The sequence below is a fragment of the Colletotrichum siamense genome (assembly GCF_013390195.1).
Source record: "Colletotrichum siamense strain Cg363 chromosome Unknown KSG_Cg363_contig02, whole genome shotgun sequence".
NCBI lineage: Eukaryota > Fungi > Ascomycota > Sordariomycetes > Glomerellales > Glomerellaceae > Colletotrichum > Colletotrichum siamense.
The window spans coordinates 865,497-888,739 of NW_023501015.1; the positions used below are offsets into that span (position 1 = coordinate 865,497).

The following is a 23,243-nucleotide window of genomic DNA, read 5'->3' on the forward strand; positions in this document are numbered from 1 at the left end:
GGGTGATTTTCCATTCAACAACATTCTTTTCTTCTTTTCGCAAGGGAGACCGACAGGCAAAATCCCGACGACGACGAAACAATGGTCTTCAAAACACTCATCAACGGCGCGCGCAAGCTTGCGCTGGGCGAGGCCAGCGTCCCTGCCACGGAGCTCTTCGCCAAGACGGATCCGGCCGTTGACGGCGACGAGTGCGAGCACGACTGCGAGAGCTGTCACGTGAAATACCCCAAGGGCTTCAAGATCGACGAGGGCGACGAGCTGTACGGGCACGTCAAGGGGTGGGCGACGCACGCGCTCGTGGCGACGGGGAAGAGCGACTGGGTTAGGGACGTGGCGGACGAGAAGGGCAGCGTGATGGAGGCGATTGGGAGGGCTGCTGCGCCTAGTAATGGGGTATGTTTGCCCGTAGTAGTGTGACAAGCGGGAGAGGATGCTGACTACCGCAGAAATTAATGCTCTCCGCCTCCAACATCCCCACGCCGACACACCACAACGACTACGCCGAGCCCACGACCGTCCTCCTCCTTCCCGCCTTCGTCATCATCGACCACGTCACCCCGAAGCGCGTGCCGGAGCTGATCACCGAGTTCGTCGACAAGGCGCCCACGAACACGGACCCGCTCGCGCCGCTGGCCCTGCCGGCCTCCGTCCCCGTCGCATCCACAAACGGCACCGAGACCGGCGACGCTTCCTCTCTGGCAATCCCACCGCAGATGTCCCGCCGCCCGTGTCCGCACAGCGCGCTCATCCTGCTCTGCTCGCAGAAGACGCGCGACGCGCGCTGCGGGCAGTCGGCGCCGCTGCTGCGTAAGGAGCTCGAGCGCCACCTGCGCCCGCTGGGCCTGTTTCGCGACATGGACGACGAGAGGCCCGGCGGGGTGGGGATTTACTTTATCAGTCACGTGGGCGGGCATAAGTACAGTGCGAACGTGATGGTGTACCGGCGGCCGGACGCGTTTGGGCTGGACAATGTGGAGAGGGCGAAGGGGGAGGAGATTAAGGTGACGCCTAAGGTGGTGCTACCGGACGAGGAGGATGTGGGGGCGGCGCAGTGTATTTGGCTGGCGAGGGTGAAACCGGAGGATTGTGAGAATCTGGTGAGGTATACGATTTTGCAGGGGAAGGTTGTGAAGCCGGAGACGCAGTTGAGGGGCGGGTTTGATCGGGCCAAGGGGTTGATGAGTTGGTAGACCTACGCTGGGCAATACTGGCGGTAGAGGGACATTATTCAAGAGGAAATGTGGCCATGGGTTGTGAAGATACGGGCACTGGCTGGATGGTATGGAATTAGAACCGGACCATTGGGTTGGCGTTGGTGGATATAGACACGGATTCGGTGAATCCCAGCAGGCCAAATGGTTATTCAAGATTTAGAGCTCTACGCCAGCGTCGCAAACAATCATGATATTTTCATTCCGAAATTACCGTGGTGATCAGAGCAGAATACAACGCATATGCCAGATATGGACTCGTTCGCCAAGGGCAACATACAATGCATTGTTGAACAAAGAATCCGAGTCCTACTTCTTCTTTCTGCAAAGTCACGAAATATGGATACGTATCCTGTGCAACACTGGCAAAATCATCATCAACTGCACGTCATGCTGCTAGACCCAGCAGACAATACCCAGGACCCTGATGACGTCCTGGCGTTGAAGGACTACACAAAACGAAAGGTCTCCGCCAGACTACAACCTCCGTCTCGACGCCGACTCTGCCGGCGCGGCCCCACTCCTGCCGGGCCGCCCCGCACGAAAAAAAACAGACCAAAATGCAGTGAACCCCAAGCTGCAGGCGCGTTGCACGGCCGATAAGATAAGGCGGGCACGTCCAACGGGGGGAAGGCCCACCCGTCACCCAGGCGACGGGCCAGGATAAACATCGCTGGCCACCATCGAGCACCTTACCAACCACATTGTACGAGTAGCTCACCGACTACCTACCTTACCACCCACAGCACAGCACCGTACTGCCAGCCCGTCCCGTTACCCGTGTGTGTGTCCCAGCTTGCCGCCCCCCCAAAATCCTACCTACGCCTCTCCCCCCGTCATCCTCCCCCCGAAACTTTTCTTATTGCAACGACAAACAATAGCAATTCCGCAACCCGGGTCGACAGTCTGGCTTTACGCCAATCTCCCTCTTCCCAAAAGAGCGTTGCAGCATCATCTTCTTCCTCTTCCCCAACAATGGTGTGAGCCGAACGAAGCACCAACAGCTGTTCGGGGCGAGACTTCATCATCACACAGAAAGCATTGGACTTACTGACGTCTCTTGTTTTTACTTTCCAACTGCCGCCCACCCTTCTCCAATATCCTTTCCGCTAGACTGGGCAACGGGCGACGATCCATCACACAAAAAAACTTGGCTAGCATTCCATCCGGGCATTGTTTTCATCCAAACCTGAACCAGCAGGACCCTGTCTCTCCTCCACCACCCCCCCGCGAGCCAAAGCCCATTCCCACGACAATGGGCTCCGCTGTCGAAGGCGATAACAATGGGGGAGGACCAGTCGAGAGCGGCCGCCGCCCCAGGTCCTCCGTTCTCAAAAGCTTCATCCACCGACGTAACCAGTCTGAGGGCTCCGCGCTCTTCACCTCCCCGCCATCCGTTCAGATCACAACAACAACAACCACCACCACCTCCTCATCCCAACACATCCAAGCCGCCTACGACCGCCTCGAGGGGAAGATGCTGCCCCCGCCGTCTCCCCTACGCACCGAAGGCTTCGGCGCCCTCGGCGAGCTGAACGGAAACTCCCAGCAGGGCGGCTCCCCGCGAAAGCAGCCAGACGACGACCGACGCGACCGATCACGCTCCCCGACAAAATCCACCTTCAGCACCCTGTCCCTCAAGGGCCTCACCAAGGAAGCCCGCAAGTCCCGCGACGTGTCCCCCGAGAAGCCCAAGAAGACAAAGTCCAGCACGAACCTCGCCGGCTTCCTGTCGCGGCCCAAGTCGACGCTGTCCCTGAACAAGACCTCCTCCAAGGAGAAGGAGGACGAGCGCCGCATGGCCAAGGACAAGGAGAACCGCACCCCGCCGAGCTCGACGTCGAGCGCCGACATGTCCGCCAACGGCGTCGGCGGGCCCGCGCCGCCCATATACGCGCAGTTTTGCAGCCAGGATCTCGGGAGCACGGGGCTGCGAGGGAAACAGTCGTTTGACCACGGCAGCGGGCGCTACGGGAGCGAGGCGTCGTCAAATGACGCCATGGCCCCCAAGAAGCAGCGGCCCAAGTCGTATCATCCGTCCACGGCGATATCGAAGCACGAATCCACACAGGACCTGCGTAGTAGGCCACCGGCTAACGGTCGGGAGCCGTCTTCGTCAGAGAGGATCACCAGCAAAGTCCAGCGGCCAAAGCTGTTCACGGCCTTCTCGGCCATGTCGCAAAAGACTACCAAGACGAAATCACCGGTTGAGGCTCCGGACCGGCCAATCGATCCCAAGGAGATCGACCAGCACCTGGAGGCTATGCTCGACCGGCGCAACATCCCCGAGAACCAGCGTTACAAGATGCGGAACCTCGCCGACACGATCAAGATGGAGTTTATCCGCCAAGACTGGGCCGAGATGGCGGCAAAGGAGGCAGCCGGCAACGAAGGCGCCAACGAGCCAGCCTCTGCTGCGCCGAATGCGGGCTCAGACAAGGAAGAGGTCCCGCAGTCCAAACGCAGCAGGGGAAGGAGCTTCACCCTCTCACGCAAAAAGGACCAGTCAGCGTCCAGCTCACCGACGAAGAAGTCCAAGGGCGATTCCTCATCCATCGGCCGCCACTTCAGGAGCAAGTCGACGGAGAGCGTCACGAGCGAGCGGCCAGTGTCGGCGGCGAGCTCCACTGCAAGCAACGGCATTCTTTCTAAGATCAAGTTCGGCCAGGGGCCGGGCGACTATGTTTCGTACCTCCGCAAGGTGCAGAAGCCGGAACTCGTCGAGGTCGGGAAGCTACACAAGCTGCGTCTGCTGCTGAGGAATGAGACGGTCTCCTGGACCGAGGACTTCATCAAGCAGGGCGGTATGGAGGAGATTGTCGGGCTGCTCAACCGCATTCTGGCAGTTGAGTGGAGGTGCGTTTACCCTTTAGTGATGACTAGGATGATGGACTAACATGCAACAGAGAGGAACATGAAGATGCTCTCCTCCATGAGAACCTCCTCTGCCTGAAGGCCCTGTGCACCACGGCCCTGGCCTTGCAGTACCTTCACTCGATTCATGCCGACCTCTTCCCGAAACTTTTGCATATGCTGTTCGACCCCGAGAAGAAGGGTCCAAGTGAATTCACCACGCGTAACATCATCACGTCAGTGTTATTTACATACATCGAGTCCGCCACTCCGCCAGAGCGTGTCGTCCGCGCCAAGACGATGCTCGGCTACCTGCGCAACCCCCAGCCCAAGGAAGAAGAGCGGCCCCTCGGCTTCGTTTTGGAGATGCGCAAAGACCGCCCTTATACCGTCTGGAACAAGGAGGTCGTCAGTGTCACCAAGGAAGTCTTTTGGATCTTCCTCCACCATCTTAACGTCATCGCCTTGCCCTCGGAAATGTCAACCAAGGGCGGCGCACCCCTGAGCGCCATTATCAACGGCAGCACTCCCGAGCCTTATGGTTATATGCACAGGCACTTCCCCTCGGAGCGCCCGCCCGTCCCGGCTGCTCCATACGTGGGTGGCGTGGAGTGGGACGCAACGAATTACCTCGCCTCCCATCTCGACCTGATGAACGCCATCATCGCCTGCACACCGACGGCGGACCAGCGCAACACCCTCCGCAACGACCTCCGCATCTCCGGCTGGGAAAAGGTCCTCGGCGGCAGTCTCAGGCTCTGCAAAGAAAAGTTCTACGGCTGCGTGCACGAAGCACTCCGCTGCTGGGTCGCCGCCGCTACCGAGGACGGCTGGGACGCGAGGGACGTCCGCTACGGCCCGCCCCCGGAGTCACGCGGCGCTAGTCCCGCAAAGAAGAGCCCGGTCAAGAAGCCCGTCGAGCCCGCGCCCAAGATTGAGATCCCGAAGCTCGATTTCGGGTTGGACCGCCAGCCGGGACGGACCCCCGTCAAGGAGAGGGACGTCTGGCTGTCATAGGAACGCCGTCACTCCCCGAACGAGTCACCCGGAAAACGCTCTCAACTATTGTACATCAGATGAATCCGGACCAAAATGAACAAACAGGATGGGGGAGAGAGCTGGCTTGACACAGTCGGCTCCCCCCTCAGTGTCAGTAATGCCTCGAGACCACCGCCCAAGGCCCATGGCCCCTCGTCATCCTCCGATTGGAGACGAATCGCGGCTCAGCCCGGCGCTGGCTCTGCTTGGAACACTTTTTTTTTATTTGATTTGGGGAGATTGGGGGAGTTTTCATGTCGAGTGTGTTTTTGTCTCATGGTCTTTTGGTCTCTTCTCCCTTTTCCCCTCCCCGCTTGGTTTTCCTTCTACCGCGTGTGTGTGATGTGTGTGTGTGTGTCGTCTTGCATTGGGGTGTTGGGAACATTGGGCAGAGTTTGGTTTTTTCCCTTTTCCATTTTTTTCTTTTATACAAACACACACGCGCATGCACACGGAGAGGGACACAACACCAACGCCAACGCCACCGCCATCATGCTGCCTAATGCTTCTTATGAAATGGGCAACGTTTATGAATTGATGATCATCATATATAGAAAAAGCAAACTTTGCGCCGTTCGTTTTTATGAATCTTTGTGTTATTACTTTCCGGTGTGGTGAGGTTGATGATGATGATGACGATGTATGGCACGCTGCGTATGTGTAAGATGTCACGATGGGAGTCAAGTTCAAGACTAATTGGACTACTGCTGTCGAGTACAGTGATTGAGGGACGGCGGTGCACGTTTTGGCGTTCTCACGTCGTTGGACTTGTCTAGCTCCGTCACATCTTAGTCTCGGACGCCGCGCCGCAGCTGTCATTGGAAGAACAAGGGCCAGCAAGTCTAGGACGACGAGCTAGGTGATTGTGATGGCGTTGTTTTAACTCTATCGCCTGCTGCTGCTGCTGCTAGGCTGACGAATGCCCTGTGCAAGAGCAAGTACCTTTCTCGCTGGTTCACATGTACTTACTCTGCCTCACTATCGTCGTCGTCTCAACCGCTAGCATTCTTGATTGAAATACAGTTCCAAGTGTGCCTTCAGGCTGTCTCTTGCGAAGGGTCCGGTGAATGTGCCTGTCAGAAGACAGGTGACAGGGCGGGTTTGGGGGTGTCTACCCTAGATTTTGGGTTCGTTGGACTACTGCATGGTATCATGTCTGCCAGACGATGTGACTAGACCAGGCTACGGTCCTCGACGACGATCTTTGCCACATCAACGCCTGTTTCTGTGAGCTACCGGTGCCTTCTGAATTGGAGTTTATCAAGCCTACGAGACGATTACCCGAGCATCATGGGGCAGTGTTGATTGTCGGGCAAGAGAGCACAGACACGATAACGTCGGGAACGTTGAGCATCATGGAAGAGTTTACGTTACTGAAATGCTGTACAAGGCGGGACAGAAAGGCGAGGTTACGGCTCCCGAAAAGTGGCAGTGATATCAATCTCGGCCCCCTCCCCGGAACCATGAGTCGGAGGGATATTAACCAGCCCGGGCCCATGTGATCAGGTAATCATGCCAATCGAAACTCTGTCAAGCGAGAGGAGCCTTTTTGTGTGTACTTTTTTTTTTCTTTGAGAGGGATTTTTTCCACATCCTAGCGCCCTGGCCTCGATATTATTCCCCGTCGCTGGGAATGTGATATCTGACAGGTACCCTGGAGACCCTAGTGTGTTGGAACCCGACGACGAGGGCTCAGATGCCGAATAAGCCGGCAACAGTCGGGGTTTTGGGTTTTGCAAAAGGGACCTTTGGGACTCGGTAGGGTTCTTGGGATGGACACCAATACACAGAAAAGATCAGTGCGTTCCTTGGGGCACCGATGGGCGGGCAGGGGATATAGGGTTGTAAGCGGTCTTGGCTGGTTGGGCGGAGACGGGAGGTTTTTCGGGATGGACGTCTTTCCTTCAACTACCTCTGCGGGAGGTGATTAGAGCAGGTCGATGACGGAGGATCAACGGCACAGGAGCGCGGTGACGGGCACTCGAGCTCTGAATGTACAAGTCGGCGGTGGCTGGCGGGATCGTCTTCGTTCAGAGCATGTTTCTGTTGTCTGACCGCCTTATTCAAACACTTGACTGCATAATCCAATCATAACCTGCAGCAGTAGCAGACAGGAGCTAGAGGTTGCTCCGGTGAGCCTTGAAGGCGTCAAAGACGCTCGTGCCTTTCAGCACGTCTTCCTTGACCTTGTCGTCAGCTGCCGTCAGCTTCGGCAGGAGCTCCAACACCTGGTCGGTCTTGTCCTTGGGAATGACAACGACTCCATTGACTGGGTCAGCAAAAACGAGATCGCCAGGGTTGACGACTGTCCCGTCAACGGCGATTGGCACCTGGACTGCCCACGGCGAGCTCTCCGCCCCTGCGCCGACGGTGGACATGCCTCGCGACCAGATCTGCAGTCATTTAGCCACTGTTGGTGCTGTCCGCCCGGACGCAACATGAATCGACTCAACTCACGGGAAGGCCCGTACTGGTCAGTTCGTCCAGATCCCTCGCACGACCCACGACGACGACCGCCTTGGCTTGGCGGACCTTCATCCTGACGGCCATGATGCCCCCGCAGACGGCGTTCTTCTGACCATCGGGCTGCCTGATGATCACAATGGTTCCTGGCTCCGTGATATCTGCCCAATGGGTGTCTTTGGGGATGTTGGCCGGGGGCGACTCCAGCTTTTCACCCTTCCTTGCAAATAGTATGGTGGACGCCGGTGCTATGGTAATGGGAGCATCTGCAGGGGTTGATTGGTTGAGGAGCTGGAGGTCGGGCAAGAATCCAGCCCCAGGGACTTTGAGCTTGACGAGGGCGTCTGATATGTCACAGGCGGTGTATTTCTGGAGAGCTGCGATGCGGGCATCTTCCGTGGCGGACATTATGACGTAAAGCAGCCAATAGGCAACTACAGGTAGACAAGAGCTGAGGAGGAAATGCGAGAGACAGCCGAGAAAGTTGGACTTGGGCAATGGCGTTATCAAAACAGTAGGATCGGTCAGGCGATATTGATAGCAAGTATTTGGAGAAGGATTCAGCAACAACAAGCATCAACCATTGAATGGTGTTGTTGGCTCTATGAAGTTGGCCGCGGCTACGGTACGGGGCTCGGGGATCCTCGACGCTCGGGAGCCGCCGAGGCAGTCGGTGCCCAATCAGAGGCGGTTCTAGAAGCCAGTGTGGACTTGCTGGAATGCAGGTTGGAGGCTTATGTTTGGTGGGGGAGACGGACGTGTGGAAGGCACGTTGCGGCAGCTTCGAGCAGATGCAGTGTCTCCTTGGCGGGTGCGCGGCCTTCCAGGTGCTTCGCGCAATTGTTCCCTGCAGGGGCGTTGGTTGACGTTCGTTGCAGCAGCGTTGGCCTGGTAAAGGCGGCCTAGAGGGGAAAGCAGGCCGACGTATCCTCCGTTGTGGTGCGAGAGAGGCGACCCGACTTTGGTGCATTGGCTTCGAATAAGGCGCTGCTGAAGCAAGCAGTGGCCCGCTGCCCGTCAACCGGGTCTAGGGGACAGACGCGGACCGGAATAGAGTCCGGAAAGGCATAGGCGCGGGCGAGCACGAAGTGAGACTGTGGAGTTGGAGTGCAGTTGCAACTTGCAGCAGCATCGGGGGCTGCTGCACTGCTCAATTGGACATGACACACAAAGCCATTGGCGGATTATGTCCGAGCAACGTGTGTTGTGTGTTGCGAGCCGTTCTTGTGTAAGGTATCATCCGTCCTTGGCAAGCTTGACTGGGTGGTTGGGCGAGTGGCAACTCGGTGGTGGTGTAGGTGTAAGTGGGAGTGGTTTTGACACTGGCTGTTGATGGCAGTGAGGTTTGTATGGCGGGGGGATTGCGCAAAGTCGATATTCTGTGTGCGCTCGCTTCCCATGCAGCTCGCTGCGCCGCACGACGAGATTTTGTTGGAAGTATCCGTAGTCGAGTAAGCAGACGGGGAATCAGCCAAGCAAGGTCAACGAGTCGAGAGGTCGTCTTCGAAATGGACCGTTGCAAGTGTCCGAGATGGAGACTGTGGCCCGGGGAACGTCTTCCTGTTCCTGGAAGGGGGCGGGCAGAACCTGCACCGAGCAGAAGCAGAAGCAGAAGCAGGCGGACCGGCGGTCAAAGTTGGAACAGACGAATGAAAGGCGAAGAATGAGTTGGCTGGTCCAGGGCGGACTCATCTGGATCTGCTAGTGAAAGTTGACCCTCCCCCCACCCTAGGGTGTGAGTGGCCTGTTATTAGTTTGAATTTCTCTTATATTAGTCTTAGTATACTACTTTATCCCTTAACTCTTTATCCTACTTTTTTTATATAATCTAAGCGATTAATAAGGTCCTTAGTAGAGTAGTTCTATAAGTAGTATATTTATTACCCTAGAGAACTATAATAAAATCTTACTCTATTTAATCTATTACCCCTTATTAATATTTCTTATAAATTTAGTTTAAAGTTTAAGTTTATAAGTTTATTAACTATAGTTTAGTTTATTTCTAGAAATAAGTACTAAAAATAAATATAGTAATAATATCCCTAATATTAAGTTTAGTAGTACTTATAAAGAACTTTTATACTCTTTTTAATTAAAATTTTTATATATTTTAAGTAGCTACTTAAAAGTTAGTATATATAACACTCTTTAAGTTAAAATTATTATTAAAGTTATTAAGTTATTAGTTTACTATTATATTATTTAATAAATATAAAATACTAGTTACTTACTTTATTACTACTTTTTTTATATAAAGTAAAGTTCTTATAACTTTAGTAGCTAAAGTTACTATAGTAGAAAAAAAGTTATTATATTTTATTTACTTTATTTTTATCTCTCTTAAAACCTCTATATTTTCTAGTACTAAGTATAGTACTTCTATGTTCACACCTTAGGTTATATCTATTAGGGTTACTTAGTCCTTTTCTATATCTGTACCTTGCTGTATATTGTACCTTGGCTGGTGAAAGTCGGGTACCTCTGAGGTATTAGATTTTACCTCGTCTGGTTGTGGGAGTTGCTGCGGCTAGATGGAGACGAGCAGCAACACACCCTGCAATTCCCGTTGTTGGCGGCCAGGAGGAGTTTGTCGCCCCTTCCTTTCTGTGCGAGAGCAGAGCCGAGCCGAGCTGAACTCAATGGCGGTGCAGGAAAGAGAAAGCAATTGGACGGATTGGATCACGGGATGCAAGCAAGGCAGGGAAGAAGACTGACCTGGACTGCCTTAGGTTCCTGCCTCACTTGCTTGCTCCTGTAGACATGGAAAGACCTACCTACGTACGTGGAGTCCATGTTCTTGCCTCCGAGAAGAAGAATCTTATCGTGTCGGCCTCACGTGGCGATAGGCGGACGCACCTGCAGCTCCACATGCACCGCACACTTCATGATTCCAAGCGGAAGTCACCACGGAGTGCAGGCAGTTGCAGTCGCAGTTGCTGTTGCGGTTGCACTTATCACATCCACCAGCAGGAGCAGCGGCTTCCCTTCCTCCCCTCCCCTTCCCTTCCTTTCCCTTCACAGAAAGAAAGCGGTTGCATCGGGTGTTGGCCAGGTGCCGCCCCTTCCATTTCGTGCCATTCATGGAGTAAAGTACATACCTAGGTAAGGTATCCGTAGTTCTTGCCGTGATTTGAGGAAATCAAAAGCAAACGGAAACAACGATTCAATGGGCCTGTCTGGAAGTACCTTCCGTAGCTGCGCACGCACACCTTCGGTAAAGGCCAAAAAAGTAAAGGCAACTTCGAGTGCAGTGTGGTATCCAATCCAATCTCATCCTTGGACTTGCCGCGGAGGGTCTTCCCAGACAGAGTTCTTGACCGAGATCTCAAATGTGATGCGATTGCTGTCGCCCTCACCTCACCGGCCTGCAATCTGCAACCGCTGCACCTGGTCTTCTAAATCGACCTCGCCCATCATTGGCAATGCAACACTGGCCTCAATTTCTGGCCCTACCCCTCACCAACCACAACCAATCGCGCATCGACGGGAGATACCAGGTCGCCAGAGACTCCAACGACATGACACGGACTCTCGTCACTGGCCCCATCGACGTCCTCTCCTCCAGAACCCGTCCCGTCTGGTACCGTCAACCACCTCCAGTCTTGCTCCTCGACCTCCACTCAACCAGGGCCTGCTTACGCCCCCAGAGATCTCCGTTTGTTGCCGGGTTCTAAGCGGGACGACGCCCACGCTCACTCGCCAGGGACATGGACATGGACAAGCCCTTGGTGCTGGACATGCCCAGGGTCCAATCCAGTCGACCAGTCACTGGATCGGCCAGCCATGTTGCCGAGCGAAACACCTCGTTGGCGGCGCCCATGGCATGTCCCTCGCACTGCAACCGCAACCGCAAATCTGCCCCCATCATTGGAGTCTCTCTCCAACGTATGGCCCATCGATGGTGCATCTGTCCCAATGCCAATCGACATGTCAAGGAATGTCCCGGCCCGCTGAAGATCATCCTCGTGTCTGACGGCAAAACACTGGACGACAACCCGCTACCCCTACTGAAGAGTCTAGAGACCTAGAGAAGACGCAAGAGTCGGAAGGGCGTCGAGGGTTAAGCTGAACCTGCATCTGAACCGCTGCCATTCAATTTACGAGTCAGCACCCAGGACTCGGAGGCGCGCGAATTCTTTCTTTTTCCAAAACACGCAAAATGACTTGACAACTCTGGGATTTGTCCGCATGAGACAAGCCGCGCCACGCGTTGCGTCGGCTTGAAGGCGTTGGGGCGTCGATAGCCACCACCTTACACTCGGAGGCCGCTACAGAAGCCTCAGGTCTAGCACTAGACTTGTGCCCAATATCAGATTCCTTCTGGTGTCTCTTCATCACCCCAGATTGGTATCTTCCCTCGCTATCAAGCCGTCATCCTCCCGCGTCGGGTACTTGTCGTCTGCCCTAGGACTTCGTGAGCTTTAGGCACCAAGACAGCGACGTCCCTGGATTCACATGACGGCCATCATCTCGGCGAATCCATCAGCGACATGGTTCACTTCCATTCTGGGAAATCCGACGAGACACGCTAGACGCCCATGCCTTGGCACGAAGCAACAAACGGAAGCCTCCATTGACTGTCGTTGCAATCACGGTGAAGTGCGGCTCACCGAGCCAATCCAGACGTGGCGGCGGCGACATCAACGCAATGCTATGCCATGCGACGGCCTGCACATGACGGCTGCCCCTCGCAGACCTTGTTTCAAGACGAGGGTTCCTGGCTCAAGTTGGGTGCGAAAGGATCGGCGCGTCCATCCCGAGGTCCCTAGTTCGCAGGCCATCGTACCTTTGCAGATACGGATACACGACAGAACGCCTACCTTCGGTCGGTGCGGATAGGTAGTCGCGACATGTTGTCTCCGGTTCTGCGGTCTGCGGTCTGCGGTCAGCGGTCACTGTTGCGTTAAGGCCTGCCGGGTATTGGAGATTAGAGATCCCAACCCCAAGTCATGACGCCGTCCTCGGTCCTTAGTCACGTCTTATTATCACGGCAAGCAATCAACATGGACATGGCTCCCTGGGAGAAGGGACGGGGCAACTTGAGCACCTTTTCCACAAATGCGCCGCCAGGCAGGTTGGCTGCGGTTCGACTACCACGCAGGACGTCTGGATCAGATCAAGTACAGACCACGGGCGCTGTCGATTGGCCGGCTGCAGGGACGACGTCGCCTCAAGCTCCGCATCTCACCAAAATTGCATTAACAACGGACGTGGGACGCCATGTATGTTGCTGCAGACGCAGTGTGCGCGCACAGGCACAGAAGCCAGCCCAGGAGGAGACACAGGATAGTGGCCGCTACAAAAAGTAAAGTCTCCCAGGTTCTGCGCGTGCAGCGGTCGCACAGAACCGGCCCAGCCAACCCCGGCCAAGCGCCCAGCCTATTCGTCCAGATTCTCTGGGCTGCAGCAGTTCTGACCAGCAGGGCCCATGTCGCTGGCACCTCGTCCACACCTCTCTCGCTGCAGCTGCAGCTGGCGGACGAACGAGAAGGATTCTATTCGCACGGATACCAAACTCTCCATCATTCTTCATCTGTGGAAAAAGGTTGGGGACAAGCTGGGGCAGTCACTTCTCAGAGAGCTTCTACTGCCAAACAAACTCTGAGACGCAGTAAGCAGGCAGGCAGAGCGGTAGATGGAGAGAGAGAAAAAGATGATATGTCGGAAGCAAACAAGTGACAACCAAGCACCAGACATCAAACAACCCCCAATCGATCAATGTCGTCGTCACTTCCCGTCCATGCCGCAAAAATCCAAAGCACGGTGCCGCAGCCAACATTCTCCAGATTTAGACCTAGAACCAGACCCAAACCCAGAACCTTCAGACCAAGACCCCCGACCCAGACAAACAGAATCAGAAAGACTCAGCCATACAGAGACACCAGCCAGTCACCTCAACCTGGGAGCACTAACCACGCCCTCCGTCCCCATTGGATCCGCCCGTTCTGTGCAGTCTTCCGTCCGGGCACCGCTACCGCTGTCTATCCGGGCAGCATTCGTTCGTACCGCCAGGTACTTCCCGTCTCCTCCCTCACCTAGTCCCGTCACCTCCAACAAGGGCACGCACTCGTACATCACCTTGTCACCTTGTCGACCTTATCCGCATCCACGCCCATCTCACCTCAGGTTGATGAGCGTCGACTGCTACAAGCTTGCCTGCCCGCCTGGCCATCCCATCCCATCACACCATTGTTTTGTCTGTCACGGCACCTGCCCCCACCTCTATTACCTACGCATCCGAACTTCCCCAGCCACCGTCGTCTTACTAGCAGCTTCGGACTGTCGCCCTTCTGAGGCCTAGAGGGGCAGACAGACACACCACCTACTAGCAGGCAGAGCAAAGCAGTACCTCATCCAAACGTCTGCCTTGTTCCAACCTCAACTCCTACTGGCGCTGTTTCTCCAAGTATCTGTGTACCTGCCTACCTCTATTCCTCACGGCTCACGCAACTAACCCTGCCGGCCTTAACCCTACCATACCTTACCTTGCCGACCTGACTTTCACCTTGCCTTACCTTGCCCTCTTTATCCGCAGCTACCTGGCGCTATCGACCGGCCTCTGCTTCCTCCCTCTCTCAACCTGTATCAGAGTCCAAGGCCCTTCACCACCACCCGCCAACGCCGCTGCCCAGAACGCGGCACCACGCCCACTGCTACTAGGTACCTCCCCTGTGCCTCAGGGATCCACCCCACCACAAGCATCCAGATCTCCGAAGCTTCTCTGCAAGCCCTGCCGCTACCGACCTTGCCCACTCCCACGCAACCCTCAACTCGCTGCTGAGACGAACTAGGAAGCTCTGCGCTGCAGCTGCGAGAGCCGTTCCCCTTCAAAATGTCAATAAAGTACGTCCCTCCGTGTCCGGTCCTGTCCTATGCCTCTACTCCTGCTTCTGCCTCTGCCTCTGCTTCCCCTTCACCCTTCCGTCCCACGCCGCCCAAGCCCCATCACCACGCCGGCATCCCGGTCAGAGTCCGTGGTACCCCGCCGTCGACCTCTTCTGCTCGCTCTCCCACCCCACACGGTCCCCGTCCACCATGACGGACCAGTATCTGCAAGAGCAGCATGCCCTTACCATTGCCCGCACCGTCCAGAGGGAACGAGAGCTCGCCCAGGCCCGACTGGATTCTGACCATGGCGATAGTTGGGTCATGATCACTCAAACGGGTGATATCAACCCTCTACCTCACGAGCACATCAGACACAGGTCCAATGCGAAAATCAGCCTCGACCTGTCTGTACCCAAGGCTTTGCAACAAGGCCGGACGCCATTCACGCAAAAAAGCAGTGACGGGACGGTATACATCACAACGCAACGGGTACGTAATTCGCGATGGCCTCCAAGACATGGCGCTGGCTGACGATCTCTTTCCAGGTTATCTACATTCCCGCAAGGCCAACCCCCGAGTTCAAGTCGTTTCACGCGCCTATTCTCAACTGTGTCGACACGTATGTGGGCTCGCCATTCTTCGGCGCGTGGTACTGGTCTGCCACCGTCGTGCCGGTCCCTGGAGGTGGCGTGCCTGCCGACATTCCGAGGGTCGAGCTGAAGCTGAGCTTCAAGGAGGGAGGACACAGCGAGTTCAGGCAGAGGTTCGAGGAGCTGAAGGAGCGATTGGAGCACGTCAGGCGACTACAGCAGGAGACGGGACAAACGGTCAACATCCCGGACGAGCCGCTGCCGGCGTACGAGGCGACGGAGGGCGGAGGCGCCGAAGCGTCGAGCAACCTCGCCCCTCAGCAGCCGGTGAGTAGATCAGCAAGCTCGGGCAGCCAGAACCGACGACCGGACGAGCCGCCACCAGATTACGATGAGGCGCAGGCGCAGACGCTCAGCATGCGACTCGAAGATCACATTCGCGAGGAGTCGGACAGATCATGATGGGTTGCCGGGACGGCTCACGACTAACGTTTTGCATCGATACCTTGCTGTATTCCGCTCCCTACAGAATTGTACTTTTTTCGTTTTACTTTCCTTCTCCTGACAGCATCTACACTAGCGGCGGCGGAACCTGTGTTTCTTAACGAACATCAAAGTAGAGAATGGATATGGCCAAGCAGACGGTGCATGCCCCGGGGCAACGGGCACTTCTATTGTACGTACGGTGACTTGTAAGAAATAGCTGGTCGGTGCCGCCACGACCGGCTCTAACATTGGAGCTTGTACGCAAGCATGCGCGACCACGCGATAAGATTTCCTGTCTGGGCCGCGCTGCGCAGCGTTTTTCATGTGACGGTGACAGTACATAGCTTGGAGCTTTGAACCGCGCAAAAACTGAGGCGCGAAATGCAGTGCACCCAAGGTGGTGGCAGCTGGCGGGTGATGTGGCTGGCGCTCCTGGTGTTGTGTGCATGTGGCTGGACCTCAACTTCCCGCTTAGTCATTCGTCAATGAGCCATTCCACCGCAGCCAATCAAAAACGACCAATTGGGAATAACTTACGAGCCGATTCAGACACCCAGTTTTCGTCTTCAACCAGCCGAAAGCTCCCGACCACCTTTTCCATCCACCCCATCTACGACGACATCACGTCAAGCCATTGAGTGAGCCGCACAACCTCCGCCACAATGGGTATCTGGGACACCATCACCGACCTCGCCGAGGCCGCCATGCCGTGGGCCACCGTCGAGGCCGAGGCTCCTGCCGCTGAAGAGGTGAGAGAAAAAAAAACACCAGAGACGAACTTTCTGCGCAAATTGCTGCCGTGGTCCGGAGTGAAAGGGCGACCCTTGCGGTTCTCGAACGATCTCGATCAAGCAGGTTGCGGCAGCTATTGTGTGCAGTTGCAGTGCTACAGGGCATCCGCTAACCATGTCCGCAGGAGGAGACCCCCGCCGAGGAGACCAAGGACGACGAGGAGGAGGAAGAAGAGGAGGAGGAGGAAGAGGAGGACGATGACGAGGTCGTCGACCCCAAGGACACCATCGAGGAAGGTCGGTTTTCCTACCCCGCCCCCCGCGGTCGAATCCGAATCTACGCATCGCGATACCAGTCGATGACGCACATGAGCAATTTTGCGTACATGCCGCAATATCGACGCGGACGTCATCGGACCACCGCGCAGACGGGCTGAAAACACCACATCGCAATGGAGGACATGAGAAATGCTGACATTTGGGCGTGTGCAGCGTGCAAGGAGTCCAAGGCTTGCGCACCGGCCAAGCACCACTACGACGAGTGCGTCGAGCGCGTCACGGCGGCCGCCGACTCCGAGGACGGTGCCCAGGAGGACTGCGTTGAGGAGTGTAAGTTGCGAGGCGGATATTCAATGAGGCCTCGGAAATATCAAGAGGCCGTCAAACAGGATCATGGCTGACATGTCTCCCAGTCTTCCACCTCGCCCACTGCGCCACCCAATGCGCCGCCCCCAAGCTCTGGGCCCAGCTCAAGTAAACGTGCCTTCGCATGTCACGATAATCAGCGGTCGTCGGCGAAGTTTCATCTCATGGTGTCGGTTATGACGACGCCAACGGGAGCGGCATCGGCATCTAGATCTTGATAGAAGGTGTGGGCCGCAACGATGTGAAGACGTGGTGGCGGATGCCGCGACGAGACGAGACGGCCGTTTTAGCAAAGCACAATTCTTGATCCCGCCTCCCCCCCTCCCCCGCCGGCGGGATCGACAAATCTGTATCGCAATAGGTGTGTGTGTCGAGCTTTGCCTGTGGCCCTGTTACGGGCCCGGCTGGTTTGATGCGGCGCCAGAACCCCCTTGTCTTTTGTACCATAGGCATCGCCCGCAATAGATTCCTCTTGATTTACTCGCGGCCATGTGCATGGTGAGAAGCAGTGTCACCGAGGCCGTTGTGCTTTGTCCTGCTTGAAGCAGGGTTGCTCGGCAGGTTTTGGTGAGATGAGATGGTGATACCTCTATGATCACTCCCCCAATTACAAACTAAGAGTCGACGGGACTTTTGAGATATTGGTCTGGCACGAGACGCTATCCGCGATGAAATATCAGAGACGAGGCAACTCGAGATATCACGACCGCAAGACCGAATCTGGAAACTCGTATGATTGCCTGGAGCGGCTGCAGAAGGTAGATTCCTTCAAAGCAACCCTAGACGAGCATCGATGGCGCGATGAAGCAGCGAAGAAATGGAGCCGATGGTAGGGCATCTGCTGCCCTGCGGCAAAGCACCGCAACGATGGCCTCTGTCGAGAGAACCCTCACACCAAATATTCTTCACAACATGTCTTCAAAGTAGGGACATTTTCATTCCTGATATCAATGATTCTGCAACGACCTCCGGAGTCAAGCAACTCCATATCGACAGCACCATGCAGTTCCCGTCGTAGCAATGGCGCACAGAGTCCAGACCAGGCACATCGAAAAAGAACTTCAGTCTTCGGCAAGCCTGCCGTTCCCTGCTGACCCTCCCCTCCAGGTTCCGTCCGTCCCTCCGCCCGGAACCCTCCCCAAAAGCGATCAAATCGGCCGAGAAGCGGGCCAATCACGCAAGCCGGCCCCCCGGTCTCGTTCCCCGCAATGTCGAGCTGGTTATGCCCGTTTAGGCCCGTCGCAGGACTTCGGTTCCAGCCAACGGACGTCTTCTGCGACGGGGCCATTTGACGCCCCAATCTCCTCGGCCCTGAGTGTGCTGGTGGTGGTTCGGGTTGTGCTGTTCTGCAGGTGGTTTCATTACACGACATGTGAAGCGTGAGCATCATATCTCTGTCTTCCGGCCCGCCACATACTGCGAGGAGCTGTCTAGCATTTTGGGTTTCTGGCAGCGGTTCGAGTGTCTTTATGCACCGGTTCGTGTCAGCGATCATGGTCCATCCCCCTTTCGCGTGAACATGAACCAACCCTAAAGCCGTTCCGCCTCACTTATGGTTCTGCGGTGGTCTGTTTTACAATGACTGCCATTTTAGCGCCGCCCCAGAACGCTCTTTTACTTACGAAATCGAACCGCAGTCTAATTGAGGGACACGCGAGGTGGGTTCGAGCCGGGCGCTAGGTCCCCTGGTGAAATACAGATTCCCAACTTGGAGCGCAACCGTCCGGAACGTGCTGCCGCTGCGGGAGAGTGGGCGAACCAAACCAACCCGTCTCTCCATCTGTCTACTTGTCTGGACGTATGTATGTATGTATGGATATGTATGGATACCGTACACTATGCTTCAGCCGTCTCGGTTCCAGACTCTGGCAATGTGCACATCGCTATTCTGCCCAGTGCTCCCATGGATCATCTCGGCTACATGTGCAAGACTATTCCCATACCAGTACGCTTCCCCCGAACAGTCAAGACCACAGATGGGATGCAACACCAACAAAAGCACCATGCAACTGCAGGGCCCTTTTTTCACATCATCCCCCCTTCCCCCTCCATCCCCTGTCCATCTATCTTCAGCCCTTTTTAAACACCTTTATCACCCAACCCTCCCATCCTCTCTCTCTCTTAGCCTTCTCCCCCCTCCGGCTGCTTGCTCCTCCCATGTTTCCCATCGCCATCTGCGCCGGGAACCCCATCTCCCGCCCCCCTCCACGACGCGCCGACCCAGAACTCTGAGACGAAAGCCAACATCGGACGCACGCAAAGTCAAGGGGAGAAATCGAAAAGCGCACTCAAGGACCACCCCCGCCAAGACAAGCCTAAGCTCATCTCCCGCGCCCGCGCCAATCCACCGCCCTAACGGACCCCCCTCCCCTGTTTTAGCAGTCGACCGCGGCCTAGGCTCAGACCCAAATTCCGCGTCTTGAAAAATGCCCTTCTCCCTCCGTCCCAGGACCTCAAAGGTCTCACCCGCCACCGACGACAACAACATCACCGACGCCGCGACGACGACAATCACGCAGCAAGACGCCTCGACCACGACGTCCGAAGCGGAGAAGAAGACCGCAGCGATGCCGAACAGCGGCCTCCGCCCCGCCGGCCCCGGCTTCGGCAAGTTGGGCGACGAGGAGTACGAGCTGCGCAATGTGGACACGCCCGGATCCCGCGACAACGCCCCCGGCGCGGGGCAGCAGCACCAGCCCTACTCCGATGCTGTCGCCGGCGGCGACGACAACGGGTCTGTCATGGAGGGCACGGCGACGGAGTACCGCACGTATAAGCGCCGCTGGTTCGGGCTGGCGCAGTTGACGCTGCTGAATGTCATTGTGTCGTGGGATGTAAGTGTTTCTCATGTTGTCTCTTTTTTCCTCTCAAACACGGGGATCGATGCATCGTGATTCGTGCCTGCGCAAGCCACATCTACTTTAAAGATCTCACCTCACTTGTAACCGAGTAAGAGCATAAACTAACCTATCCGCAGTGGCTCACCTTCGGCCCCGTCGCCTCCACGGCCGCAACGTACTACAACGTCTCCGAGTCCGCCATCAACTGGCTCTCCACCGCCTTCATGTTCGCCTTCGTCGCCATCTTCCCGCTCACCATCAAGATCCTCCACCGCGGCCCGAAACCCTCCTTCATGACCGCCGCCGCCCTCATCCTCATCGGCAACTGGGTCCGCTTCGCCGGCTCCCACTCCAAGTCCCCGACGGGCGGCAACTTCGGCGTCGTCATGTTCGGCCAGATCCTCACCGGCCTCGCCCAGCCCTTCGTCCTCGCCGCGCCCACCCGCTACTCCGACCTCTGGTTCACCACCCGCGGCCGCGTCGCCGCCACCGCCCTCACCTCCCTCGCGAACCCGCTCGGCGCCGCCCTCGGCCAGCTCATCGTGCCCTTCTGGGTGTCCTCCCCGCAGGACATGTCCAACGGCGTGCTCTACGTCTCCATCATCTCCACCGTCGCCGCCCTCCCCTCCTTCTTCATCCCCGCGCGCCCGCCCACCCCCGTCGCCCCCTCCTCGCGGACCCTCAAGCTCGGCATCCGCGAGTCCTTCGCCATCGTCTCCCGCTCCCTCGAGCTGTGGCTCGTCCTCGTCCCCTACGCCTTCTACGTCGGCTTCTTCAACTCCGTCTCCTCGCTGCTCAACCAGATGATGCAGCCCTACGGCTTCTCCGACGAGGAGGCCGGCATCGCGGGCGCGCTGCTGATTGTCGTCGGGCTGGTCGCGTCGGCCATCACGTCCCCGATCCTCGACCGCACAAAGGCCTTCCTGCTTGCCATCAAGACCGCCGTCCCCGTGATTGGGCTGGCCTACCTCGTCTTCATCTGGATGCCCGAGACGCGCAACATCGCCGGGCCGTACGTGGTGCTTGCTGTGCTTGGTGCCGCGTCTTTCTCGCTTGTCCCCGTCGCCCTCGAGCTGCTCATCGAGCTGTCGCACCCGGTGTCCCCCGAGGTCACGAGCACCATCGCCTGGGCGGGCGGCCAGCTTCTCGGGGCGATCTTCATTATTATCTCCGACGCCCTGCAAGCCCCTGAGACGGCGTCTCCGCCGAGAAATATGAAGAACGCGCTCATTTTCCAGGCTGTTCTTGCCGTTTTGATTGTGCCGCTGCCCATGATGCTGGGCCTGTTTGGGCGTAGTGATAGGGTGAGCCTCCGCCGTGTAAGGTCAGACCAGGCGGGCACGCGGGCGGTGTAGCAGTAGCAGTAGTAGGAGCGTGTGTGATTAGCATTATTGTAGTAGTAATATCGATACCCCGTCATGAACATTTGTAAACCATTTCTATGCTTTCCCGTTAGCCTGCGCCGTACCGCTCGTGCCTCCGCGAATCTCCAAAAACTCCTCCCACTGCCTCCTTAACCGCTCCATCTCCGCCCACACCTTGCACCCCAGCTCCTCAAAGTCCACAATCTGGTCCGGCGTGAGGTCCCGCGCCTGCGGATGCCGGCCCACCACCTTCCGCAGCACTCCCGTCGCCGGGTCCCGCGCGAGGCTCTCCCGGTCCTCCACGGCGCCCTCCCACCCCCACCCCTCGACCTCCGTCTTCTTCACCTCCGCCCGCCCCGTTACGCTCGCCGCGCTACCCCACTTGATCTTCTTCGCGTCCAGCTCCTGCAGCGTCTCGTCGTCCTGCAGCGCGAGCCACACGGGTGCCACCGCGCCGCCGTACCACGTCACTGGGTGCCACGGCGAGCCCAACCACCGCGCGAGGTATAGTGCGAACTTGTACGCGTAGAAGAGGATGAAGGGAAACGGCACGGGGAACAGGTTCGAGGCGACGACGCCCGGGTGGGTGAGGTAGAAGGACGGCCGCACAGGAAGGCGCTGGGCAGTCTCCTCCTCCTCGGGCATGAAGTACTTTTCTGAGATTCTCCTCGTCGACGGCAGATGCGAGGTGAGGGCCAGCACGTCCGTAAGCCGCTTCGAGCTCTCATACGGACCCTCCGTCTCGACACCCTGGAAATCGTCTAACCTAAAGTGGCGCGCCAGCGGCTCAATGCTGCTCGTCCATACGACGCGCCCAGGACTCTGGTCAGCAGACTCGCGGCTCAGCAGGGGCAGCAGCTCGTGGGCGAGGACGTAATGGCCAAAGACGTTGGCGCAAAAGACCTCGCCAAGGACAGGGGAAGAAGGCTTGGTATCGTAAGCGGAGGCGACGGCGAGGGGGTTATCAGGGGACTCGTTGGGTACCAGGTCGGAGCGGACGGGTCGCTGGTTCAGGACGGCGCCGGGGCGGGCGAGCTTGAAGCTCGGCCAGGTGAGGACGGGCAGCAGGCCCTTTGTGAAGATGGAGGTGAAGAGGCCGGCCCAGTCGAGGCCGGTCCAGCCGCCGAAGCCGGCGTTGAAGATGAGGGAGTCGAGGCGGGGGATCTTGTAGGGGTGCGTTTCGGGGGCGGTCGGGTCGGCGATGTGGCCTGCGACGAGGGTGGTGGCGCAGGCGTAGATGGAGGGCAGGTCGCAGAGGTCGAGCTGGACGGAGAGCAGGTGGACGCGGGCGGTGGTGTCGTCGGGGTGGTAGTCGGGGCCGGCGCGGGAGCGGAGGGCGGAGGAGGTGGTGGCCGTCTGGGCGAGGTGCTGCTTCAGGTGGAAGATTGTCTCGCGGGACTTGCGGACGGAGCGGGTCGTCGGGATGAGGATCAGGTGGGCGGAGAGGGGACGGGTCGCGAGGAAGTCGTCGATCAGGCGTTCGCAGATTCCGAGGCCAACGCCACTGGTAGGGGATATTGTCAGTTGCGATTGCGATGCAGTCGGGAGGTCAAAAGGGGGCATGTCACACCTGTTTGCGCCGGTGACGAGGACGAAGAGCTGTTCGTGGGGCGGGACCTTGTCCCAGGGTGCCGCAATCATGGTTGTCTCGGGTCAATTGGGTCTTGGTAGAAATGGAATGACAAAAAAAGATTGTGCAAGAAGAGAAGAAGGAAAAGCGCACGAATGGATGTCGTCGGGTTTGAGGTTTGGCGGTGAGACTGCAGAAGAGAGTCTTAATTATCGGTGCACACGCTCCAAATTTCGGACGGAACGTCGGCGATGGGACGTAGCGGCGCCCAGCCAGGGCCAGCCAGAGCTTTAAAAGGTTGCTTCCGCTTTGGGAAGTCGCATCGAATTGCTGTGCTCATTGCTTTCGCAGTGTTCCATGCTCCTGTGGGTCCTTCTGGGTCGAAGCATGTGTCAGTCACTGCCACTGTCACAAAACTGGTGATGCACAGCGGCTGAGACTGTTCCGCGTCGTTCGACACAAGCAACACCGAGGACGCAATCCCGGCATCACTCTCTTCCATATCGTGCCATTTGATTTCCGGCCCTGGATAAGCTGAATTGAGGCGCAGGAATCGGTGCCTGTCAGATTCACCCTGCAGATCCGATCTGTTGACGACGCTGGTGATTGGTTCCGAGGATG

The 23,243-nt window shown here is 57.1% G+C and overlaps 7 protein-coding genes across 7 annotated transcripts; 5 read left to right on the forward strand and 2 right to left on the reverse strand.

Moving 5' to 3' along the window:
* Positions 1-81: 81 nt before the first annotated feature.
* APD1 (Actin patches distal protein 1) lies at positions 82-1,193 on the forward strand (the record flags this gene model as incomplete). The annotated part of the gene is made up of 2 exons (XM_036634091.1): positions 82-396; positions 450-1,193. 2 exons carry the CDS (start codon positions 82-84, stop codon positions 1,191-1,193), a joined length of 1,059 nt encoding a protein of 352 aa, XP_036499138.1.
* Positions 1,194-2,469: 1,276 nt separating this feature from the next.
* Positions 2,470-5,084, forward strand: rid1 (GTPase-binding protein rid1; the record flags this gene model as incomplete). Its single annotated transcript, XM_036634092.1, has 2 exons — positions 2,470-4,070; positions 4,121-5,084. 2 exons carry the CDS (start codon positions 2,470-2,472, stop codon positions 5,082-5,084), a joined length of 2,565 nt encoding a protein of 854 aa, XP_036499139.1.
* A 2,138-nt stretch (positions 5,085-7,222) lies between these two features.
* Positions 7,223-7,976, reverse strand: CGCS363_v002244 (4-hydroxy-4-methyl-2-oxoglutarate aldolase; the record flags this gene model as incomplete). Its single annotated transcript, XM_036634093.1, has 2 exons — positions 7,223-7,498; positions 7,563-7,976. 2 exons carry the CDS (start codon positions 7,974-7,976, stop codon positions 7,223-7,225), a joined length of 690 nt encoding a protein of 229 aa, XP_036499144.1.
* A 6,627-nt stretch (positions 7,977-14,603) lies between these two features.
* CGCS363_v002245 (UPF0664 stress-induced protein) lies at positions 14,604-15,448 on the forward strand (the record flags this gene model as incomplete). The annotated part of the gene is made up of 2 exons (XM_036634094.1): positions 14,604-14,885; positions 14,942-15,448. The coding sequence occupies 2 exons, from the start codon at positions 14,604-14,606 to the stop codon at positions 15,446-15,448; spliced, it is 789 nt and encodes a 262-aa protein (XP_036499145.1).
* Positions 15,449-16,134: 686 nt separating this feature from the next.
* Positions 16,135-16,960, forward strand: qcr6 (Cytochrome b-c1 complex subunit 6; the record flags this gene model as incomplete). The annotated part of the gene is made up of 4 exons (XM_036634095.1): positions 16,135-16,221; positions 16,389-16,500; positions 16,696-16,812; positions 16,896-16,960. The coding sequence occupies 4 exons, from the start codon at positions 16,135-16,137 to the stop codon at positions 16,958-16,960; spliced, it is 381 nt and encodes a 126-aa protein (XP_036499142.1).
* A 2,314-nt stretch (positions 16,961-19,274) lies between these two features.
* Positions 19,275-21,043, forward strand: EF102 (MFS-type transporter EF102; the record flags this gene model as incomplete). Its single annotated transcript, XM_036634096.1, has 2 exons — positions 19,275-19,682; positions 19,826-21,043. The coding sequence occupies 2 exons, from the start codon at positions 19,275-19,277 to the stop codon at positions 21,041-21,043; spliced, it is 1,626 nt and encodes a 541-aa protein (XP_036499143.1).
* Positions 21,044-21,127: 84 nt separating this feature from the next.
* Positions 21,128-22,693, reverse strand: ERG27 (3-keto-steroid reductase; the record flags this gene model as incomplete). Its single annotated transcript, XM_036634097.1, has 3 exons — positions 21,128-21,132; positions 21,157-22,556; positions 22,623-22,693. 3 exons carry the CDS (start codon positions 22,691-22,693, stop codon positions 21,128-21,130), a joined length of 1,476 nt encoding a protein of 491 aa, XP_036499146.1.
* Between the last annotated feature and the right edge of the window lie 550 nt (positions 22,694-23,243).